Raw genomic sequence first — 21,758 nt, 5'->3', positions numbered from 1 at the left:
TCTTTGCAAAGATGTATTCTAGATACAAAAAAGACCTATAGCATTGATTATGAAGAATTTTCTCCAAAAAAAATAATGTAATGATTTTTTTTTTATTTCCTGAAAATGTAACAGTGGCTGTCAGAGAGAGAGAAGGGGAGACAGAGAGAGAGAGAGAGAGAGAGAGAGAGAGAGAGAGAGAGAGAGAGAAATGTGGGTTATTTATATGTAGGCAAGAAAGAGAGAAAAATGAGTGGCTTATATTTGTTTTTCTATTAGTTTATGGAAATTTCTCTTCATCCTCCTCAGGTTTTCTCATTTTTAACATCTCAAACTGTCAAATAAAATTTCTCTTAATCCCCAAGCAACTCAGCAAAACCAAGACCAGAAAAAACAAAACCCACCCCCAGAAAACTACACCTACACACACACTCTGAAAACCAGGGAAATAAAAGGAATAGAGATAGGGGATGTGTGGTATTTTCCCTTCATTTGGTGGTGATTAGAACACTGTTAATAAATATCTATCTACTTGCTTCCCCATCGTCCATGATATTGGTCTTGGCCACATTTGGCCAATGAGAATTTTAGTGAATGTGCCATGAGGGAAGACTTGAAATGAGCTTGCACAGTTTGGCTTGCTCTCTTGCACCTTTGACCTCACCATAAGAAGGGCATTTATCAAGTGGCTTCTGGGCAAGAAGGATGAGGTATGCATAGAGCAAACCAAACTCATAGCTTAGAGCCAAGCCCAACCAGAAATCAGTTGAAGACTAGTCAACCCACCAATGCATGAGTGCAAAAATAGATGTTTAATGTTGTATACCACTGAGATGTTATGGTTGTTATACATGGCAATGTATATGGCAATAATTGACTGATACACTTCCCTTCCTGGAAATATTTTTTCCTTGCTAACGTACTTGAATCTAGATGTCACTCCTCCAGCTCCTACAGACCCAGGAGTTGAGTTGTTGTTGTTGTTTAAGCAAAGTGCTATTCCAACCAAGCAGCCAAGAAGTCCAATAAGGCTCTGTGTCCACTGGGCCACCCAGGTCCGCAGCCCCCACCCCACCCCCCACCAATCTCCTTGTCTCCTCCTCCTTAGCCTAGGACTAAACCTATTCTCATCTGTCAGACCTCTAAGTAATTAGGCGAATTCCAGGAGCTGTGCTTAGATGCCACCTAATGTCCACAGGACTGAATTCCCCACTTACCAGAATAGACTTGACTTCATCAGGAGTAGCTTTGGTCTGGCTCATGAGCATTTCCTGAGCTATATCCTTTCTGTTTTCTAGCTTATTCATTTTATCATAGGTGTCAGTATTTAAAAGAGACCATCCAAGAAATTGTGTGAGAGTCTGAAATGGATAAAATGTGATTCAATTCTCTAAAACTGAAAAACTGATTTGGAGGCAACCATCTACATTCTTTCCTCTCAATCAATCTCCCTTCTACCATCAACAATTCAGCTTCGTATTTCAATCTAAGAACAAAAACGTACCAATAATCAGCCCCAGACAATGAAATTGGCTAATCCCTTGCTTTTCAAAGTGCACCAGGCACCGTGAATGTTTTATGAGAGCAAAAGAATTACAATATCCAGTAGAATAAAGCACAGCCTGAAACTCAGAGGATTGAGGGTGACAGCAAGAAACATAAGGAATAGAAGGGGTGGGGAAAGGAGATAGAAAATTTCTGTCCAGTTGCCTAATATTATAAAGAATTTTGATTAAGCCAAAGTTCAATCTTTGGAAGAAAATGTTGCAGTTTACAGAAGCCAGGAAACAGAAATGACACAATAACCACATATTGACCGCAAACATATGTCACTCATGCCTTAATGGCCCTTCAAAAATACCACTCCAGAATAACAAATAATTGCACCACCTCTATTGTTTCATGAATTTCATTTGTCTCCATTAGTTTATGATTGCACTTACCTCAGTAATGTGTTCATCATATTCATCAAAAGGTTTTCCATCTTTCCTGTTGTAAAATGTAGCTACTCCCACAATATCTTCTTTCTTGTTGACAATAGGCAGGGATAAGACATTTTTAATGACCCAGCCAGTTTCATCTACAGGTCCTTTCTACAAACAGGAAGGACATTTAGATTATTTTCTTAACTTTTAATTTTGAAATACCTATAGATTCACAGGATGTTGCAAAAGAAATGTATAGGGAAGCCGTAGGTACCCTTCACCCAGTTTCCCCAGAGGTAACAGCTTGTGTAACTGTAGTGCACCATCAAATCCAGGAAATAGATACTGATACAATCCATGGATCTCAGTCAGATTTCACTAGGTTTATGTGTACTTATTGTGTGTGTGTGCATGCGTGTGTGCATTTCTATGCAAGCTCATCACATGTGTACATACGTGCTCCTACCACTAGGATCAAGACAGAGGACTAATGGAGCATCACAGGCTTCCCTGAACTACTACCCTGTCGTAGCTACCTTCCCCCAACTCTGGTTATCTTTAAGGAAGAATAATCTAATCTCTACGTGAGCTGCACAATTCCTACACTGGGTCAGAAATTAGCTGGGACTATAGAGCCATAAAAGTGTTCTAGGCCATTTGATGCAGTGTACTGGAACCAAGTGTCTACACTGTAACAACCCTAACGGCTTCTCTTTTGCTCACCGCTATAAGGATCGGAAGCCTCAGTGTTCCCCATTCACTTTTTCTGTCCCCCAACACCTGCTTAACTAATTCCTTATATTAAATTCTCTCTGTTGAAATACCTAGTGTGGTTTCTGTGTTCCCGACGGATCCATCAAAACCGTCTTTTGTGTTCCCCTGTGATGTGCCAGGACCTGGGCTAGTTGCTGGGGCTACTAACCACAGGCCCTAATCTCAGGTTGATAACATTCTAGTGGGGGGATACAGACACAGAAGTTTAGGAGCATTTCTCAAAGTGTGGCGTGAGGTCAATGTGCAAGACCTTTTTTCTTTTTTTTCAAGCTTGTGTCATAATTTGAGGATGTGCATCTTAAATAAGCTCCCCGGGTAGCTCTGATGTCCTCTGACACCTGTGATCCAGGGTGCGGCACCTGCACAGTATGAGCAAGGTAGCCAAGCACTCAACACACTACCCTATTCTGTCTTCTGCTTCCTTCAGCACAGTGAGCCGTCCCCAGAGGCCCAGGCTGGCCTGCCTCTCCTGTGAAGCCTTCTCTCACCTTTTCCACCCATACGGAACTTTTCTTTTTCAGAATTCTAACAGCACTTTTAGCCTGGAGCACACAAGGTAGCAGTTTAGATGATTTCCAAAAGCTTCGGAGTTGTTGATTTTTGTCTGTGAGGCTATTTCCTAATCCTGCGGAAGAGCATTTCCTACACTGTTGGCTTCCATGTAAGTGAGGGGCCGGTGCTGGGCATATGACCGGTGCTCAATAAACAACTGCTTATTAGTTGGCGAGCTTGTCTTTATACTTGGAATGAAAAGCAGAGAAACCAAGCCTCAACTTATTGTGTCCTGACATTCAAAGCTTTGGGGAAAAAAATTTGAGTGGTTCTCAAAATCTTTATCCTCAGAGCCATGCGTGGCTGCCTCCAAATATCAGAGCAGAGTCCGGGCTCTCCCGGGCCAGCTCCCCTCCCTCCCTGTTCCGACAAGGACTGCTTAGGGTCAGACACTTTAGAAAGTGCTTGCCCCCTTGCTCCTTCCTGTGTACTCTTCCCCGGCACCCGACTGCCATAAATGTAGGGGTCAGGGCCAGCACAGCATGGTCACAGTGAGGCTTTGGCTGCAAGGAGGGAGGAACAGGAGCAAACGCGCCATATGGTGTTTGTGTGTTTTCCACATCAGTGAGCAGAGGGACGAACAAGGAGATCCGAGGGAAACCTTCCAGGAAACAAAGCAGTCGGTTTCCCCAGGCCCGGCTTGCGTCTGCTGCTGCTCCCACACCCCTCTCGCCCGAGGAGGCAGCCTGTCCAGCAGGTATAGCTGGGGCTCTGTGTGTGTGTGTCTGTGTGACAGACAGGAAGACACTGGTGGCTCTCTATTCCTGACCGGAACTAGGGCTCTAAGTGGATGTTTGTGAAAATAGGGACACAGAACACGGACCAGAAGGCAGAAAGGGAGGGGCCGCAGAGATAGATGCGACTTTCTCCCCAGCAGTCACGTGGGGAGGGGGTGGCAGAGGGGACAGGTAGGGAGGGGGATCCCAGGATGCTGCAGGAGGAAAGATAAAACCAAGAGTCTGACAGCAGGAGAGGCCCCCGAGGACCCGATAAATAGTTTTTCTTTTCTAATACGCTGCAGGGAAGGGCCTGGGAAAACCAACAAAGGGCTGAATCCAGGTGGTAGACCTTGTGCAGCGGATCACTCCTGCGAATAACACTTAGTGAGCACCTATGATGTGCCAGGCGCTGTTTGAAGCACTGAGTGACCAGGAGTGGGAGGGCATGGAGAAGGGGCAGGGTCCCCCCACTTCCCTGCCCAGTGCTGGGGTGATAAACACCCTGTCTCCTCTCATCCCCTCCACCTCCCACCTCTTCTCCCTTCCCTGAAGAATCTGCTACTTGGTTGGTGACCCTGGTCCCTCCAGGGTGAATGGGACGTAAGCCTTGTGCGTGCCTCCTGGCCACCTGAGCACAAGGCAGACCCTGAGGATGGGGGAGGGGGCAGCAGTGATAGGAGGCCTGGCGGAGGGCAGAGTTACCTGAAAGGTGAAGTACTCATCTGCGGGGGCGTTCAGCATGTTACATATCTGTAAAGCAAGAGGACATGAAAGTCCTGAAACATCGTGCGGAGGGGGGACCACCAACCCACAGAGCAGTGTAAGAAAGGATGCATTTGAGGCGAGGGTTTCTTCTGTGGCTCTCCATGGTTTGCAGGCAAATTATTCACACTGAGCCACGGCTGGGCCAAATTTGCTAACAACACATTGAGGTTCTCTTCTGCTAATTAAGTCATTGTGTGACATTTAGCACAATCTCTGCTTCTGCCTACTCTTCCCAGCCTCTAAGGATTCTTCTTCCAAATTCAAAACTTTTAGCTGTTCAGACCAAGGAGTGGAGGAAGCTGAGGAGAAGGTCATTCTGCTGGGGCAGGGATGACAGAGATTCTGGGAAGGTTCTATTTCCTTCCTTCCTCCCTCCTTCCCTCCCTCTCTCCCTCCCTGGCCCAAGGTCAAGGATTTGCCAAGGGATTTGCCCAGGGCAGGACTGAGTCAAGGCACCCAGGGCTCTTGAGTCATAGAGTGCACCACCATATTACAGCAGCCCCCACCCCGCCCCGCCCAGGAATGCATTGTTCTGGCTGGGTCTGCTGAAATGTTTGAAATCATCCTCTAGGCTAGTGGTTCCCAGCCAGGGTGGTGTAGAGCATCTGATGGGTAGAGGGCAGTGATGCTGCCGAACATCATACAGTGCACGGGATAGTTCCCCACGAGGAATTGTCTGGCCCCAAATGTCAATAACGTCAAGTTGGAGAAAATCCCGTGCTAGACACAAAATATGTTTTCAGTAAGTCCTGCCTCTTGTAAGTGCATATGATAGGGTGATACCTTTGGGAGTGAAAGGGAGGACTATTGATAACTCAAGCACAACAGGTGTGCGTGGAAGCTGGCCCAGGCAAACTGGATGTATGTTCACCCTAATCATAATTAGAGTCCCAGGAAATGGCTCAAGCTCAATTCTCTGGAAATCACTTTGGGAATGCCAATTTGCCTAATGAGCAATTTTGTGAGAAATACCTTAAACTAGATTTACAACAGTTTGCCGCCAGTCTTGGGCTCTCAGAGAGCAGGGATGGGGCCCAGGGAAGGAGCTCCGATGTGGAAGGCAGCAGTGAAGCATGTGCATTGGGTCTGTGATAGAACCAAAACCTGGCGGAAAATCCTCCCCTGCTTTGGGAATCAATTCCCTGGCACGTTGGTAATATGGCAAGTTGATGCCTTGGCAAATTAACCATTCAATGAACTGGCTTTTGACACAATCGTTTTCTCCAAACTGATTTTTGGGGAAACCCTGTTTCCCTAGAAAACTGCCTAGGTGACCTGCAAGGAAACAAAGGATGGGGGTCAATGGTCGAGCAATCTGGTTATGTACAGACGCTGAAAAGTTGTGGTATCTGTGGACTCAGGAATGAATTGGAATGTTTTCGTCACTACTACTAAGTCAGGAATAACATTTAAAAAACACTCCAATTATTTTGGAGTGATTTTGAAAACATGATATTTGTTAGTGTAAAGTGCTGTTTATTCCTAAAAGAAATAAAATTGTTTTTTCTCTTCGTTTTCTTTTCTTCCCCTTTAGCATGTCTCTACCTAGAAAAAGGGATCGTGTCACCTGTTTGAGGCCACCTGGTCCTGTACCCAGTGACCCCAGGGTTTAGGCCTCCTGGAAACCCCAAAGCAAAGCACCCTGACATAAGAACATCCTGCAGTCACATCTGGAATTTTCCTTACTCTGCTACTGTTCCAAACCCAGCAACTTTCACACTAAGCAGAAGCAAATTTGGGACAGTGAAAGAAAACAGGAGCTAACCTACGTTTTATTTCTCCTTCCCTCTGACCCTCGAGTGACTCTATTAGTCACTATAATTCACATGCCCATTTCCTAAATAATGAAGATGAATGAACACTGCTCAAAACACAAGGACAACGCTAAAGCGAAATCAAATATGCAAATATGCAAATAAGTGCTATAAATACATTACAGAAACTTGGATTCATAACGGGGAAGATAGGAAAATGCCAACACTAAGAAATGTTGGAAGCATTGAACTCTCGCAGGGAGGAATCTTGGTGCCAAAAGACGACACAGATGGTGGAGAAGCCCAACAAGGGAGAGAAATCAGCCACGAGAAGAAAGGAAAGCATGGCTGAGGCAGAGTGGGAAAAATATGGTGACTCTGGTCCTCTGGCCTGGAGACCTGTGGGACCTACCAGACACCTCTTGCTTGTTGTCTGCCTATATCTTGACCTCTCTTAGCCAGACCTGGCCTGCTATCTGTCCATCCCATCCCATCCCACCCCACGAGATAGACCGGGGCAAAGATCTTCACTTACTTTATCAACCTACTACATTTTGCATTGCAATCAGTGGCAAAGTTCCCCATTTATTCATTTTTCTCTCTTGTCAGTAATTTCCCATGCTTCAAAAGTCTTGACCAAGGTAACTGTACTTGAGATCAAATTAAACCTAACATGAATCATGGTCACAGACTTCTAAAGGATGTCTGAAATTTGCATGGCTAACAGAATAAGAAGTTGGGGGAATGGATGAATCTTTCTCACAACGACTAAATATTTTTGTGTAGTCTGGAAGTCTCCAGTCAACCTACTTTCAACTGCCAAGATGCCTCTCCCCCATGTCCTGTGTGAGCATCTCACATGTGTGTGCATTTTACTTTCACAACTGCTCCCACCCCTTAGTTGATAAGGGCTTCATCCAATATTATTCAAGGTTTAAATGTGTTCAATAACTTACAAATCCATTTTCAGCAACATAGGTCGGCAACCCACTAACGAGAGTCCAGTGGTCTGCAGGAGGTGTCCTTGAGGAAGATTAGAAGAAAGAAAATCATTGTCATACAGAGAAGAAATGCACTGTGCACGAAAACAAAATGGCAACTTCCTGGCTGCTGAGGACAGTACTCACGGGATCACTTTGATCTCTTCTTTTCCATGTAAAATGTAATCGATGATTTTATAAAAGATGACTTCCTAAGAGGAAAGAGATTATGAGAGCAATCTCATTTCCCAAAGAAAACACTTCTTATAGGCGAGCTTATACTTTAAAACTCATTTAAATGGTACCTTACATTCTAACCACATTGCTCTGCATAACTACCACCAAATTACTCATGTCCTGATTACAAGCTTGCAACACAACTAGAAAATACTATTGGCTATTTATCTACATGAACAAGCCTGTTAAGCTAAATTTTAAAAGTTGAGTTTATCCAAACAGCTTTCACGGGAATCTTGTTTTACTTTTAGCTGATCCCTTTCTATTGTCCAGAAATACCTGACTACTAACTTCAGTGGAACAAACCATGTAATTTCTCAACCTCAGTCAATGTTTTCTCTTCCCCACTGTATAATGAACATTTCCCGCCTTCCAAGCTGGAAGGGACTTGAGAACTAATCTCTCTACTTCTTTGGGCAGATGAAAACCCCAAGGCCTGGACACATTCTATCCCAGTACCTTCACTTTCCTGTGTGTTTGGGAACATGGTGGTGAGACATCGTTCCTGCCCTCTGAAGCTTGTGTCAAGGGGGACACAACTATCCAACTCTTGCCTGGAGTCTCGAGTCCAGCAGGTGTGAAGGAGGGCCTGGGCATAGTGCACTTAAAAAGCTGGGCAGGTGGCTCTGATGTCCCTCCCTATTGAGATCTATTGATTCACTAAGCCCGGCTTTACAGAAAAGGAAATTGAGAGGTTAAACAATGAGTTAGGCAAGGAAGGAGCACCTAGCTGGCTAGGGAAGACCTGGGAGGTCTTCCCTCGGTTAAACAATGAGTTAAGGCAAGGAGCACCTAGCTGGCTAGGGAAGACCTGGGACTTGAACCTCAAACTCCTTGTCCAGTGTTCTTTCTACTACTCTGAGGTCCCCCAGAAACTTACAGGACTAGAATCCAGGGCTTCTCAGGCCAGCACTCTTCTTTCCTCCCTACTGGTTTTGGCAACCTGTACCATGCACACATATCACTGAGGAAGACATTTGCACTTACTCTGCCATCTGGTGTCTTTGGACCTTTATAAGGCTCGACTTCTCCAAGTTTGATTGGCCACTCATCATAGAATTCCTGGAAGCAATTATATGTAAACATATTAAACAAACTGTTCCATGACCTACTATATCTTCTATGAGTTTCATGGCTTTGCATATTTTATTTACTTATTTATTTTATAAATCCAGAATTTTAGAGCTGGAAAAGACCTACGATTTCCAGTCATATCGCTTACGAACTTGTGAATGTGAACAAGTCACTCAAGCGTTTTCATCTGTAAAACAGGGATGATAATAGAGTTTATGCTATAGGGTTGTGGTGAGCGTTAATGAACAATATGTACAGAGCACTTGCCCTGACACATAGTCAAAGGGACTCAATAGCTAGTGGCTCTTTTATAGATAAATAAACTAAATCTAAATAGGTTAAGAGGCCTGGCCAAGGTCATGCAGCACGACCAACAGTGTGGCCACCTTACCCAACATCTGTTCTCTCCCTCTTCCTCTCTAACAGACCCTGATTTTATTTAGGTGCCAGGTGGTCATTTTTCTCAGGGAATATGGGCTTGTACAGCCCCTGGGTGGCCCCTATGAGATGCCTGGGATTAGTCTGAGGGCAGGCAAATGGCCCAGTTGTGGACAGTGAAGAAGGGGGAGAAATCTGCCAAGGCGCTTCTGGGGAAGGGTGCTCCTCACATCACATGAAAGGTGATGACGGTAACATTTACAGGAAAAGCCTCCCAGTTTGGTCCTGTCCATGTGCCATGCCTTGAGCTATAACAGCCATCTTGCCACCCCAAGAGGAGACCTTGCCACCATGCTGAAGGCGGCAGAGACCCTGCCGTGGGAAAACAGGAAGCCCCTGGGGCCTTGATGACCGTGCTGCATTCTCAATGAACCAGACCTAGAACTGCCCTTCTTCTGCCCTTCTTCTTCCAGGAAGAACTTGGGACTTCTTGTTAAATGAGATAATAACTGTCTTATTGTTAAAGATGCTTTTAGCTGGGTCTGATGTTACTTGTAGCCAAAAGCACCCTAACCCAAATACACTCAACTACAAAGTCCCAGAGCCAGGATCAGAACCCACCTCTCCTGACACTTGGTCCTGTGTTTATCCACTTAGAACAATTACTCTGAAAAAATAACTTCAATTCACAAGGAGAATAAGAAATAGAAACAAGACAGTGTTCATTACTTATGCTGAGCTAGGAGAGCTCCAACCGAATGAATGAAACAAGATGAGAAATGAACATTATACATTGTATGTGAATATTATCCATTTTTTAATGGATCACTGTCTTGTATAGACGATTTGAGGTGAGACAAAATGTATGGAAGAATGAGGACCTTCTCCTTGGTCATGTCCAGCAGTCCGATGGAGTACCGTTCACAGTTCAGATATGTTCTAATTGTGTAGAGTGCTTTGTGAAATTGCCGCTCAACATCTGTGAGCTCTTCAAATACTTTATTGGCAGACCACATAAGGATCTGAAAGGATGAATTAAAGAGAAAACAGAACAAAATACAGTGAAGACATGGAACATTAGCCAAAAGAAAGGAGAAGGTGTCTCAGACAAAAAGAACACATATCAGTAAACAATGCAATTTCGGTTTTGAACGTGTACCTGTCTGACAAACTACTCAGATGCAAGGGTGTGGGTTTATGAAAGTGGTAACTCATGATTGGTCCCCGTGCCCGAATGTTTTGGCTTCAAAGGGCAAGTGACCTAAAATTGGAGGCAGAGGCAGTTTTGGGGGAGAGGGTCCAGTATTGGGGGCCCTCTGGCTCGTGCTGGCAGTTAAGGGGAGAAAGCCATAGGCCTTGTTCCATGCATCTTGAGCTACCCAGAGGTAACCTAACCTGGACAGTTGGATGGGAAGGGATGTGGAAGCCCTCCATCCCCACCACTCTCCCCCACATTGTACTGATGAAGAAACTGAGGTTCAGAGAGCAGCCTGGACTCAGGTGCCCTGGTTACCAATGTTGTTCTTTATGCTTCTGGCTCAAGGAGGCAACAGACTTCAGAAGAGTGATTTGCTCCTCAAATTAAGGGCTTCAATATGTAGCAGGCACCGCTAAGAGCTTTATGTTACAAACTCATATAATGATCATTTGATAGTTACAACAAGCATGTAGGGTAGGTTACTCTAATTATAGCCAACCCACAGAAGAAACCATGGCTACCCGGGATAAAGACTGAAGAAAGGCAAGCCAGTGGTACCTACAGACGGAGAGGCAGGGAAGGGGGGCGGGAGGCAGGAGCAGACCACGAGAAGACAACTGGGACTAAAGTTTGGGAATCTGCTCCATGTGGCTTAAACCCCCATGAGTGATAGGAGGGGTCTGAGCTTGTTGCCTCTGGGTCCCTTTGTCAGAACAGGTTGGCATGGAGTGATTAATGTCACCTTCCTGTTACCTGGCTTCTCCGGGATTCAACACTGTACAGGTACTGGGTGTGATGAAGTTTTAGGATGACAGAAACAAAGCTGAGGTATTTGGAAAAGACCTATGGAAGGCAGAGAAAACCAAATCAGGTATGATATCTTTCTCTCGTTAAACAACAAATCAATTTCCCAAGCCTCTGACTCGGTGCCCAGGGTTAGCGTTACCTCCTCGTCCTCTTTGGAAAATTCAGATGCATTTACTTTGTTAACTGCCATAACCACAGCAAGAACCTCCTTGCCTGTCATGATTGGTGTTGCCAGCAGGTTCTTTGTGACATAGCCGGTTTGTTTGTCCATGAAGTCAGAAAAATGGCTGTTCTGAAAGACACATTCACATGTTTGCCACAGCAGCACAGAACCACGCAGTGTAGATCCGGGAATGGCAGCAGACCACTCTCTCTAGTCCAAACCGTACAGACAACCGGGGCCCCGGCACAGTGGTCCCACACACACCCCCATCCCATGATTGCACAGAATGAACTCACCGGTCTCAGGACGAGCATCTCCCACCTGAGCTATGGCCTCTCTAGGTGAGGCTGAGGTTGGGCCAGGAGAAAAGAGGTGATGTCACGGCAAAGTGGAAAGTGAAGTGCTATGAGGAAGCAAGGTTACAACGGACAGAAAGTGTGCTGGGAACGAGCGCACAGCTGGGATTACAGGTATAGGCCACCGAGCTCTTCTTTCTAATTATGACAATAAAATGTGCACTTGGAATCAGGCAACCAGTACATCATAACAAAGAAAAAGATTAATACTCTCTACCTGATTCTAATCTCACCAACCTGAGAGAACCAGTGTTAACTGCTTAGTATGTTTCCTTGCGTACCTTTCCCTAACGTTTGGACAAAAGATTTTCTTTTTCCCTTTTCATAAAGCTTTATTTTCGAATTTACACATGACATTCATCACATAACAATATTTTGTGGACTTCCCTCCGGACCAGTGCATATGGATGTGAATTTACCCTCTAGATTCTTGTACAATAGCGCAGTGTGGGAGCCCCGTGGTCCAGTCGACCATTCTCTACTGACTTAGACTGTTTATAGTTTTCCCCACTACAAACAACGTTGTGCTAATCATGCTTGCTTTCGTTTTTATGTGATGGATTCCCCAAAGTGGAAATCCCTTTTGCTGGATCCACAGGTGTATGTGGTTTTTATTTACACAGATTACTTTCATAACAAGCTGGAAATCTTACTTCCACTGGTCATGTGTGAGAGGACCACTCTCTTGCCAGCACGAGATGCTTACTAGTTTTTAATGTTCTACCAACCTAATGTCTTTCATGCATTTTTTTTTTAATTTCTCTCTTTGGGAGAGACGAAGAGGATCTTCCCAGATACAAGCCTCATGCAGTAGATGCGAGAGATGATTCTAATACCCTCATCATGGAAAGGGCACAGTGATGAGTATGAAGAGGCCCATAAATGGAAGAGCATCAGAGGATCAAGGATAGTCATTCTTATCAGCTGTAAGTTAGAGGATCACGCACTCTAGATGGGTGTAGACTCAGCCTTTCGTGGCTCATACTATCTCTCCTTTGAACCTTCAATTGAACCTTCAACTGAACCTTCAATTGAACCGAACTTTCAGGCTGACTCCAAGACTCACAGGCCAAAATTAATGTGGTTTTCCTTTCATAGGTTGTATTATTTTCATTTCCCTGTGTTGATGGTGCTTCTAAGAACAGCACAAACCCCCAGAGGCTGGACTCTGTTCAGTTTCCCAAATTAAAAAGGTGGGAGTCCTCTGGTGTGAGACTTCTGGGCCGGAATCTACCAGGGAACAGGGCCACTTGGTCAACAGAAGTCACAGTTCAGCTCAGAGCAGTAGACCTGGGCTGTGCCTCACAACCACCTGCAGATAAATGCGGATCTTCAGACCCACTGAGTCCTAACCTCCTAAAACAGATTCAATCTCCCCCAGGAATCTGTACTTTCAGTGGGTGATTCATTCCTGTGGAGGATCCCTTAGAAGCAGTGAGATGCTAAAGGAGTCAAATGCAGCCCCTTATCCCAGATCTCTTTTCTACCTTTCCTACCGTGGACCCACACAAACCAGCCATTTACTAGGCTCTGGAGTCAGAGTACCCTGGCTGAAACCAGGCCTCAGTTTACCAGCTGTGTGATCCTGGGAAGGCTACTTAGCCTTTGTGAAAACAGGAACACTGATACTGTGAACTGTCCAAAGTTCCTGACACATAGAACAACGCAGGATGGGTAGAGCACTTAGAAAAGTCTCTGACACATAATCGTTGGTCAAAAATTACTGGGAAGAGACACCTGGGACTTCATTGGGCCTCCCTGGATGAGAAGTAGTTCTCTCTTGTGATTACCGTTCTGCCTCATTTACACACCGATCTCGGCCACTAAATGAATAATCAAAATACCAGATACACGCACCAGGGGATGATGGAGTCAGGCAGTGTTTCTTTGCAAACACACTTCACTCTGCAGGTTCAAACCTTGATGCTATTTTATCCTAGATTCTAAACACAAGGAAATATTCTTAAGTTTAATCGGCTGTTTTGAGAAAATGACTTACAAGTTTCAAAATGTAATTCTTGCTTATTATTGTATCTGAAAGCCCTAGATAAAACCAGCCGTCAGGTTACACGGTAGGCGAGGTGAGGCTTTCCGGTTCACCAGCTCAAACAGGCCCCAGTGAGGTATGCTTGAGTAATTCCTGTATTTCTTGGATTCACAAACTCCCCTTGATGGCCCTTCAAAGAAGCCACTGAAGGCAACTGGAGAAATTATGTAGAGCAGCAGACTTACTGTGTCCCTCATCCAATCTTCCCGTTGTTAGATTCTGATGGAACACCATTATCCCTTGAGACCAGGAGCCAGAAAGAGAGAAGAGAAGGAATACAGAGGAGAGAAGTACGGCAGCTAGAGGCAACCTGTTAATTATTGAAAACTTAGGACTTCTCCGTGGCTTTCTTTTAAACCACATTCAGAATGAAAGCCACCCATAGAGTTGATCAGCAGTTTGCCCAACAGAGAAAGAAATCATTAACCTGAGGAGGATATCTCTCAGTTCCCTATTATTAAAAGTTTTCCTGTCTTTAACCTGTTTTAAAAACAGGCAATAATTGGGGCGCCTGGGTGGCGCAGTCGGTTGAGCGTCCAACTTCAGCCAGGTCACGATCTCGCGGTCTGTGAGTTCGAGCCCCGCGTCAGGCTCTGGGCTGATGGCTCGGAGCCTGGAGCCTGTTTCCAATTCTGTGTGTCTCCCTCTCTCTCTGCCCCTTCCCCGTTCATGCTCTGTCTCTCTCTGTCCCAAAAATAAATAAAAAACGTTGAAAAAAAAAAATAAATAAAAACAGGCAATAATCATTGACCCTTTTTTAGCCACCTAAACACAGACCCCAAAAGCCCCTTGGCATAAATATAGTATTATCGTAGTTGTAGTTTATTGAGTACCTATAGGAACCAGGCACTTTACGTACGTTGAATCTGTATATTTATTTGCCTCTATGTCTCAGGTGCAGAAAAGCAATCTATCACACAATTACCTGGTCTCAGGCCTGCACCTGCACTGGGGTCGGGCTCTTACCCTACACCACGTGGCTTCCCTGCTATCACTTTCATGGATTCCCCAAGGTCAGAGCATCTGGCTTTACCTCTTTTTCTAGGTGTGACACGTTCTTCCCTCACGTGTGCCAACACTGTCAACCAGAGAGAAGCCATGTGTGGTCAGTGGTGTGGTAAAAGAGGGAGACCTCAGAAGACCCAAGTTATGGTCCCAGACCCGTCACATGCTGCCTAATTGCCATTGAGAAGATTCTTACATATACGGGATGGAAATAAAAACATGGTCCCTCCTTCCTTGCAGGGTCTTTGCCAGAATCAAATAGATTACAAATGTGAAAATGCCTAGAAATTGTCAGATACAAAGAAACAGTAAAGAATTAGTAGAAATTTCATTAAAACATTGGTTTCCATCTTTCCCTTTGCAGATTTTACCACAGTTGATTAAAGTCTGGCAAAATTGCAGGGATGTGTGGTAGGGGGAGGGTAGAAAGATCATTGGACACAGACTGGGGACACCTCATCTAGTCCAGCCCTTCTCACTCACTGACCATACCATGGACTGTAGGAAAGATGCAGCCTCAGCTTCCTCTTCCCAAGGAAGAAGTCAGCTCCAGACTGCTGGAGCCCCTTCCATCTGGTATCCCATGCTTGCCTTGGAATCCACTTTTCCCTCCTGCATCTGCTCACCCAACACACCAGTGGTTTTCAATATTGACTGCATTTTAGAATTGCCTGGGGAGCTTTTAAAAATACTATCGCCTGCATCCCAACCCCTGAGAGTCTGGTGTATTGGTCTATTAAGTCTTGCGTGGTATTTTTTTTAAAGCTCCCAATTTGATTTCAATGTGCATTCAGAGTTGAAAAGCACTATTCTACCAACCATGAGAAAAAATGCTTAGAAGCAGTAGAAATGGAAAGCAAACGAGCTGAGCAGGATGTCTGTCTTCAACACATACTTCTCTGTTCTACCCATAACAACCAGGAGTCCTTAGGTAAAAAAAAAAAAAAAAAAAGGAAAAACACGACTCCTGCCCACCTCCACCTCCATTACTGTCCTGTTCATGCAGCGTTGCTCACCATGGACAACAATAGACCAAGGCTGCCTGATCTGTTAAGTAGCTCTCTGCTATTATTCTCTTCTCAGCATGTGGAACTAGGCTCATTAATAAAGCATTACAACAGAAATCATTTTACCTGTCTCTTTAAGCAAGTTTTTTTCCAGAAAAAAACAAAAAACAAAAAACAAAAACAAACTTGCATGTCACTTTAAGTTTGAAGTCCTAGTAATTTTGGAGATGGTGGAGACTGGCAAGAAGCATATTCCCGTGAGAAAGCCTCAGGGTGAGTGGGCATAGCCTCCTAATTGGTGTCAAGAGAATTTTGCTGAAAGGGTGCAAATTGTTTTAGTCACTGAAGCGGGGGCAGTCAGCCCCAGAAGCTTAGACCAGCTTGAACTCACGGAAGGGAGGGATCAGAAAGGACTGAGGGACTCTGTGCTATCTGATGGCAACCCTTGCACCTAAGGGCTGTGGTGTGGTTGTTTGCAGAGTGCTGCTAATGTTTGACGACTTGTGTGCTTTCTGGATCCATGCGGCTGTGCCCCTGTAATCAGCTTCAGGAGGCATGAAGGGGATTATCCTCCTGTGACCAGCTGCCCCCATTCACGACCCAACAAACCTTGGCACAGAAAGCAGAGAGATTTTAGGGACCACTTCCCCATCAATTCCCTTCCATCATAAGCTACTGCTTCCCTTTGGTTACCAGCAAATCATACTAATGGGGCGTGCATATAGAAAAAAAGTCAGCAGGAGAAAGTACAGGCTGGTACCTGTGGTTATTGATGAGCAGAACAATTATGAGTGATTTATATTTCCTCCCTTTTGTTTATTTGTATTTTACAATCTTTTTAAAATGAATAAGCACCGGTGGCAAGAAGAGTGATTTTTTTTGTTTGTGTGTTTGTTTGTTAATTTTTTTCTCAATGTTTATTTATTTTGGGGACAGAGATAGAGCGTGAGCAAGGGAGGGGTGGAGAGAGAGGGAGACACAGAATCTGAAACAGGCTCCGGGCTCTGAACCATCAGCACAGAGCCCGACGTGGGGCTCGAACTCACAGACCGCGAGATCATGACCTGAGCTGAAGTCGGTCGCTTAACGGACTCAGCCACCCAGGCGCCCCTGTGTGTTTGTTTTTAAAAGCATGTAACAATGCCTTGTGTTTGTGCGGGACGCTGTGGGTCTTCAGGGGCAAACTACATGACTGGAGTGGATTCTTTTTTTTTTTTTTTTTTTTTTTTGAAGTTTAAGTAATCTCTACACCCAACATGGAGCCCAAACTCACCACCCGGAGATCAAGAGTCACACACTCCCCGGACTGAGCCAGCCAGGTGCCCCTGGAGTTGATTCTGAGTAGAGCTGAGTTATAGGGGGTTGGGATGGTCAACTGCACTTATCACCCAAATTTACACTTTTCACAATCCAAATGTGAACATCTGAACTTTCACATGGTATTATTTTTTCTTTCTGCACATCTGGTCTGTAGGTGAAAGTGTTCACTTGTGAGCCAGTCCATCCCAGAGCACAGAGTGACCTGAAAAGGTTGTGAGTGAGAGGTGTGTATGTGTGTGTGTGTGTGTGTGGGGGGGGTGCAGTTCACAAGTCTCAGCATCAAGGAGCTTGCTAATCTCCCAATAGCACCACTGTGCCTCGCTGTTCAGAAGGAAAGTTCCCAGAGCAGGGAGGAGATGCAAGGAGCACCCGTGGAATGCACCAGGCCCAGGTGAGTTTGCCCGACAAAATGCAAAACATTACAAGGGACACACAATAAAAACTTACTCATTGTTTATCTGAAACTCAACCTGAACTGGGCATCTTGTATTTTTATTTGCTAAATCTGGCAACCCTTGGCCTGGCAGATCCTCTCCCCACCGTTCCTACTCAGGTTCTAGCCAAACCCACGCTACAAGGGTGGCCGTCGGCGCCCGACTCTCTCTCCATTGCTTTCTCCCCTCAGTCCCGCCAAGACGTCCGGTGGGCCCCACCGTCATAAAGCCACCTACCTTGTGCACGTCTGGGACATTAACGGCTTTCTTCGTGTGAGCAACCCAACCCACTATCCCAATTTCCAACGGGAACACGACTTCTCTGTCGGGGCCCACCAGGTTGTCCTCAAACCTGGAGGTGGGGGTGACGTCGAACAGCCGGGAGGCCACCTCAGGCGTGCCGTTGCGAGCCCGGCAGGCGAACAGGCTGCAGCGGTCGGCCTGCAGCAGCTGCGCCAGCTTCTGCAGGGCCCCGTGCACCGCGGGCTCGGCTCCACGGGCCTCCTCCTTCACCGCCCGCAGCAGCTCGGCGCACAGGGCCCACTCATCCGCCGGCGACAGCGCCCTGCTCGGGCCGGGGGCTTCCGGCAGCCTCTTGGCGAAGTACTCCTTGGCAAACTGAGGGTTGTCCTCCAGGTATTTCTCCACGGCCTCTTGGCTGATCTCGCCCATGGTGTGGTTCGCTTTGCTTCGCTGCTCTTCCAGGAAGGAACACCCTCAGAGCACCGCCTGGGACCCAGTGCCAGCGAGGAGATACATCCTGGTAATGGCACCTCACAAGATCCCCCAAAGATGGAACAGAACGGTTGCTCGCTTGGAAGAGCTTTCAAAAACTGCCGGTAACTCTTGGGCTGTGACAGAAGGTCTGGCTTAGAGTAGGATTCGGAAGCACAGGATTAAAGAGTTCTTCGGGACACGAAATCCCTAAGCATTATTAGCTCATAAGTCCTCGGAGAATCCTCAGAACATCTTAGATCAGCCAGGCAAGTGGCAAGTCGAAGTGATTCTTCCAGAAAAATAACGGAACACGAGCCGCCATCCGCAGCAAGAAGAATCATCGATAATATATCCATTAATGATATTACATTAGCATCGACTGACAATTTGACTCATTTTTTCCATGACAGCTATATGAAGTGAGACTATTAGACCTTGGAAGTGTCTCCTTATTTGTACAGCAACTTTAATGAGCACGTAGGGGAGATAGAAGCATTTAGCATCCATGCAACATAAAATGGAATATTAATCTTTCCTTCTCTTAAAAGTCCTATGATCAAACAAGTTGCCTGGCCTACTTTCTCTAAAACCTTCACCTCTCAATTCCCCTCATTTAAAAGCTTGACCTCGGTAGTGTTGTAAGGGAACAAACCTTAATCTTATTCTAGAAAGGTGAACACGGCAAAACATTTGCCTGGGATCCAAGCCTAATCAAGCCACAACTTAAGCAATAATCCTTGTCAACAGACATGATTGTAAAAAGCAGCCCATGCAGCTGCTAACTGGGTTTTCCTGCCATGCATATTAGTGTGGATTTTGTTTTGAATAGTAATAGCCAGACTTGTGCATTTTTGCTCCGAGACATAGTCTGTTAAATCTAGTGGATAAAACCTGTCTTGTCCGTTGCTTGGATCTCCAGCATCTCGGGGGAGGGGGTGGGGTGTGGGGGGTGGGGTTGTGCGTGGACAAACACGTAGTACTACTTAGTTTGGCTTAATGTTCAGTTTATTAAACTTTTACATCCATTAAGCACACTTTCCCAAATATTTAAACACTGTTATACAACTAATAAGTCAAACAACATATTTCATGAACTGATTTCCTTGAATTTTCTTTTTTTCTTTTTAGAGAGAGAGAAAGAGAGAGAACTCATCACGAGGAGGGGAGGGGGCAGAGGGAGAGAGAGAATCTTAAGAAGCCTCCACGCCCAGGTTGGAGCCTGACTCGGGACTTAATCTCACAACCCTGGGATCATGACCTGAGCTGAAACCAAGAGTTGGATTCTCGACTGAGCCACCCAGCCACCCCCAATTTCCTTGAATACTTAAATGCTGATTTCAAAGGTAGCCAAGGTCTTTTAAGCATTTTAAAAAAACTATAAACTTTGTAACAGATTCTCTTGAGTGAGCCCCCATGTTACAGTGACTCTAGAAGTTACCGTTAGACCCACATTTAAGTCTACTTCAAAGATAGCAACGCTGTGCGTTTCATTTACTGTGCTAAACTTAAAGCTTACCTTGATAGAGTGATAACAGTCTTACCGAAAAAGGAAAAGACATCCACTGAGGTCACAGGTTCTATGTCAGGAAATGAGAGGGTCCTGGTTGGAACATGGTTTTCCCAGAAGAACCCAACTCACACTGGCACTTGAGCTATTGGCTTCTCATGGAGTTCACTTGCTACCTCGAGGGGCCCTGCAGAGCACACACCTTCTGTCCTCCTCTGCCTAGTCTCAGGAGAGTCCTCCTCAGAGTGCTGTTTACTTCAACATCCTATTAGCATCTCATTATAATCAGAGTAAGGCAGGGGTTTACCTCTGAAGAGAAAGGATCTGAGTCAGCCCACCCCTCTCATGGGACCCTCACCTTCTCACAGTTTGGACACTTCCTACTGAAAGAGCAGACCTAGGCCGGTCGACTAGTAACTATGTCCCGGACATGGCCTCAGAAAGAAGTTCCCGCTCAAACCTCAGGCCACGCCTCCTCCCCTTGAGTAACTTATGTTTTCTAAGAAAGCAGGCTATCAATTGATGCATTCTTCCGAAGTCTAAGGTGGGAGGAAGGGGAGTGTGAGAGGCATGGAAAGTGTGAGTAGAAGAGGGAGGGCTTCTCTCAGGTAGGGGCCAGAGGCAGGAGCCCTCAGCCCTGTCCAGGCTTAGAATGACCTGGGAGCACTTTTACCTCTCTCCAAACCAATTAAATCAGAGTCTCTGGGGATGGTGTTTGGTGCCAGGTATTTATATAGCACAGCAAGGCTGACAGCCAATGGTTAATAGGTGACCAGTGAGAAACATTCTGTATACACCGAGGCCAAACATGTTAGAGACCCTCAGACACAGCGGTTCTTAAACTTCAGGTGCATCAGAATCTCCTGGAAGACTTGTTCAAACACAGATTGCTGAGCCCCACCCCCAGAGTTTCTGATTCAGTGGGTCTGTGACCACCAGGCCCAACATTTGCATTTTTAACAAGTTCCAGGTGACGCTGATAATTGCTGATCTGGGACCACACCTTGGCAGCCATTGTTCTATCCTCCCCCAGCCAATAGGCTGAGGCCAAGACCCTTCCCCAGCCAATCGGCTGAGGCCATGATCCCTATAAAACCTTTGTGCTCTTGAAACCCGCTGGGTATCTCAGTGTTGTGTCGGTGCAGGTAGGGGATTGAGCTCGAGCTAGCTCGAATAAAGGCTCTTTGCTTTTGCATCAGACTCGTCTCCCTGGTGGTCTTTGGGAATCACAGATTCTGGGCATAACACTACCTAGTTCTTTTGTGTGCCTATGGCACAGCTCCAACTTCTACCAAAAGTATGTTGTGTACTCACAGTTCCCTAGTTCCATCCTTCCCTCATAAGCAGAGAGGAAAAACCACATATCTATATTCCATATGCAGATACATACTTAATAGGAAAAACAAAATACCCACAGATGTTAACATTCCTCTACTTATAAAAATAAAAATTAATTTAAAAATGAAACACATTCTATTATTGCCACCATTCTTTATTTTTGCTTTTATAATTACTCCTGATTTGTGATTTGCTCATTCTTTCAACATGTCTATTGATTGTCCATCACAAGCCACCATATTAGCCTCCGTGGTAGAGACTTCATGTTCCCCCTCTTCTTATTCTCTCCTCCTCCTCATTATATGAGGTTATTCTTTCCTGCCCTCCTCCCCTATAGGGCCACATGATCAACTTTGCCTATGGGTTGTGGGCAGAAATGTCTCTTTTAGGTAAGAACGATTAATTGCCAGCTTAAGACCCTCTACTCTCCATTTTCCTGCTGCCACATCAGTTCCAGATGGAGGGGCCTCCTGATTCCAAGTGAGGATGTCCTGGAACAGAGCCTCCTCCTGACCTGAGATGGGACGTGTAGCATGAGTGAGAAATAAACCTTTCTTGTTTTTAGCTCTGAGAGATGAGGGCTATTTGTTACTGCAGCACATCCAAATCAATCCTGACTGCTACACTTCTACTCAGGGGGGATGCAGGCGACAAGTAAGTCTTGATCCCAATTTCACACACACTTGTGGTATAATACGGGAGTTAAAAGTAATACATAAAGA

At 45.5% G+C, this 21,758-nt stretch overlaps 1 protein-coding gene across 6 annotated transcripts in view; it reads right to left on the bottom strand.

The window, feature by feature from the left end:
- The window catches only part of PDE6C (phosphodiesterase 6C), a 45,438-nt gene extending 26,939 nt beyond the window's left edge, over positions 1-18,499 (bottom strand). Inside the window, exons 1-10 of one of the 6 annotated variants that reach the window (XM_058697194.1) lie at positions 17,712-18,498; positions 11,282-11,434; positions 11,089-11,178; positions 10,019-10,159; positions 8,673-8,747; positions 7,596-7,660; positions 7,425-7,491; positions 4,652-4,699; positions 1,923-2,072; positions 1,197-1,340 (exon numbers count right to left, since the gene is read on the bottom strand). In XM_058697194.1, coding sequence (XP_058553177.1) covers positions 1,197-1,340; positions 1,923-2,072; positions 4,652-4,699; positions 7,425-7,491; positions 7,596-7,660; positions 8,673-8,747; positions 10,019-10,159; positions 11,089-11,178; positions 11,282-11,434; positions 17,712-18,146 — 1,368 coding nt within the window. In that variant the 5' untranslated portion in view covers positions 18,147-18,498. Of the gene's footprint in view, positions 1-1,196; positions 1,341-1,922; positions 2,073-4,651; positions 4,700-7,424; positions 7,492-7,595; positions 7,661-8,672; positions 8,748-10,018; positions 10,160-11,088; positions 11,179-11,281; positions 11,435-17,711 lie in introns of all 6 variants that reach the window. The other 5 variants (XM_058697195.1, XM_058697196.1, XM_058697197.1 and 2 more) reach the window with 5 other exon arrangements.
- Between the last annotated feature and the right edge of the window lie 3,259 nt (positions 18,500-21,758).

The sequence above is a fragment of the Neofelis nebulosa genome, chromosome 13 (genome assembly GCF_028018385.1).
Source record: "Neofelis nebulosa isolate mNeoNeb1 chromosome 13, mNeoNeb1.pri, whole genome shotgun sequence".
Taxonomy (NCBI): Eukaryota; Metazoa; Chordata; class Mammalia; order Carnivora; family Felidae; genus Neofelis; species Neofelis nebulosa.
The sequence above is the reverse complement of the archived record's forward strand: the minus strand, read 5'-3'. Positions and strand labels throughout refer to the sequence as shown.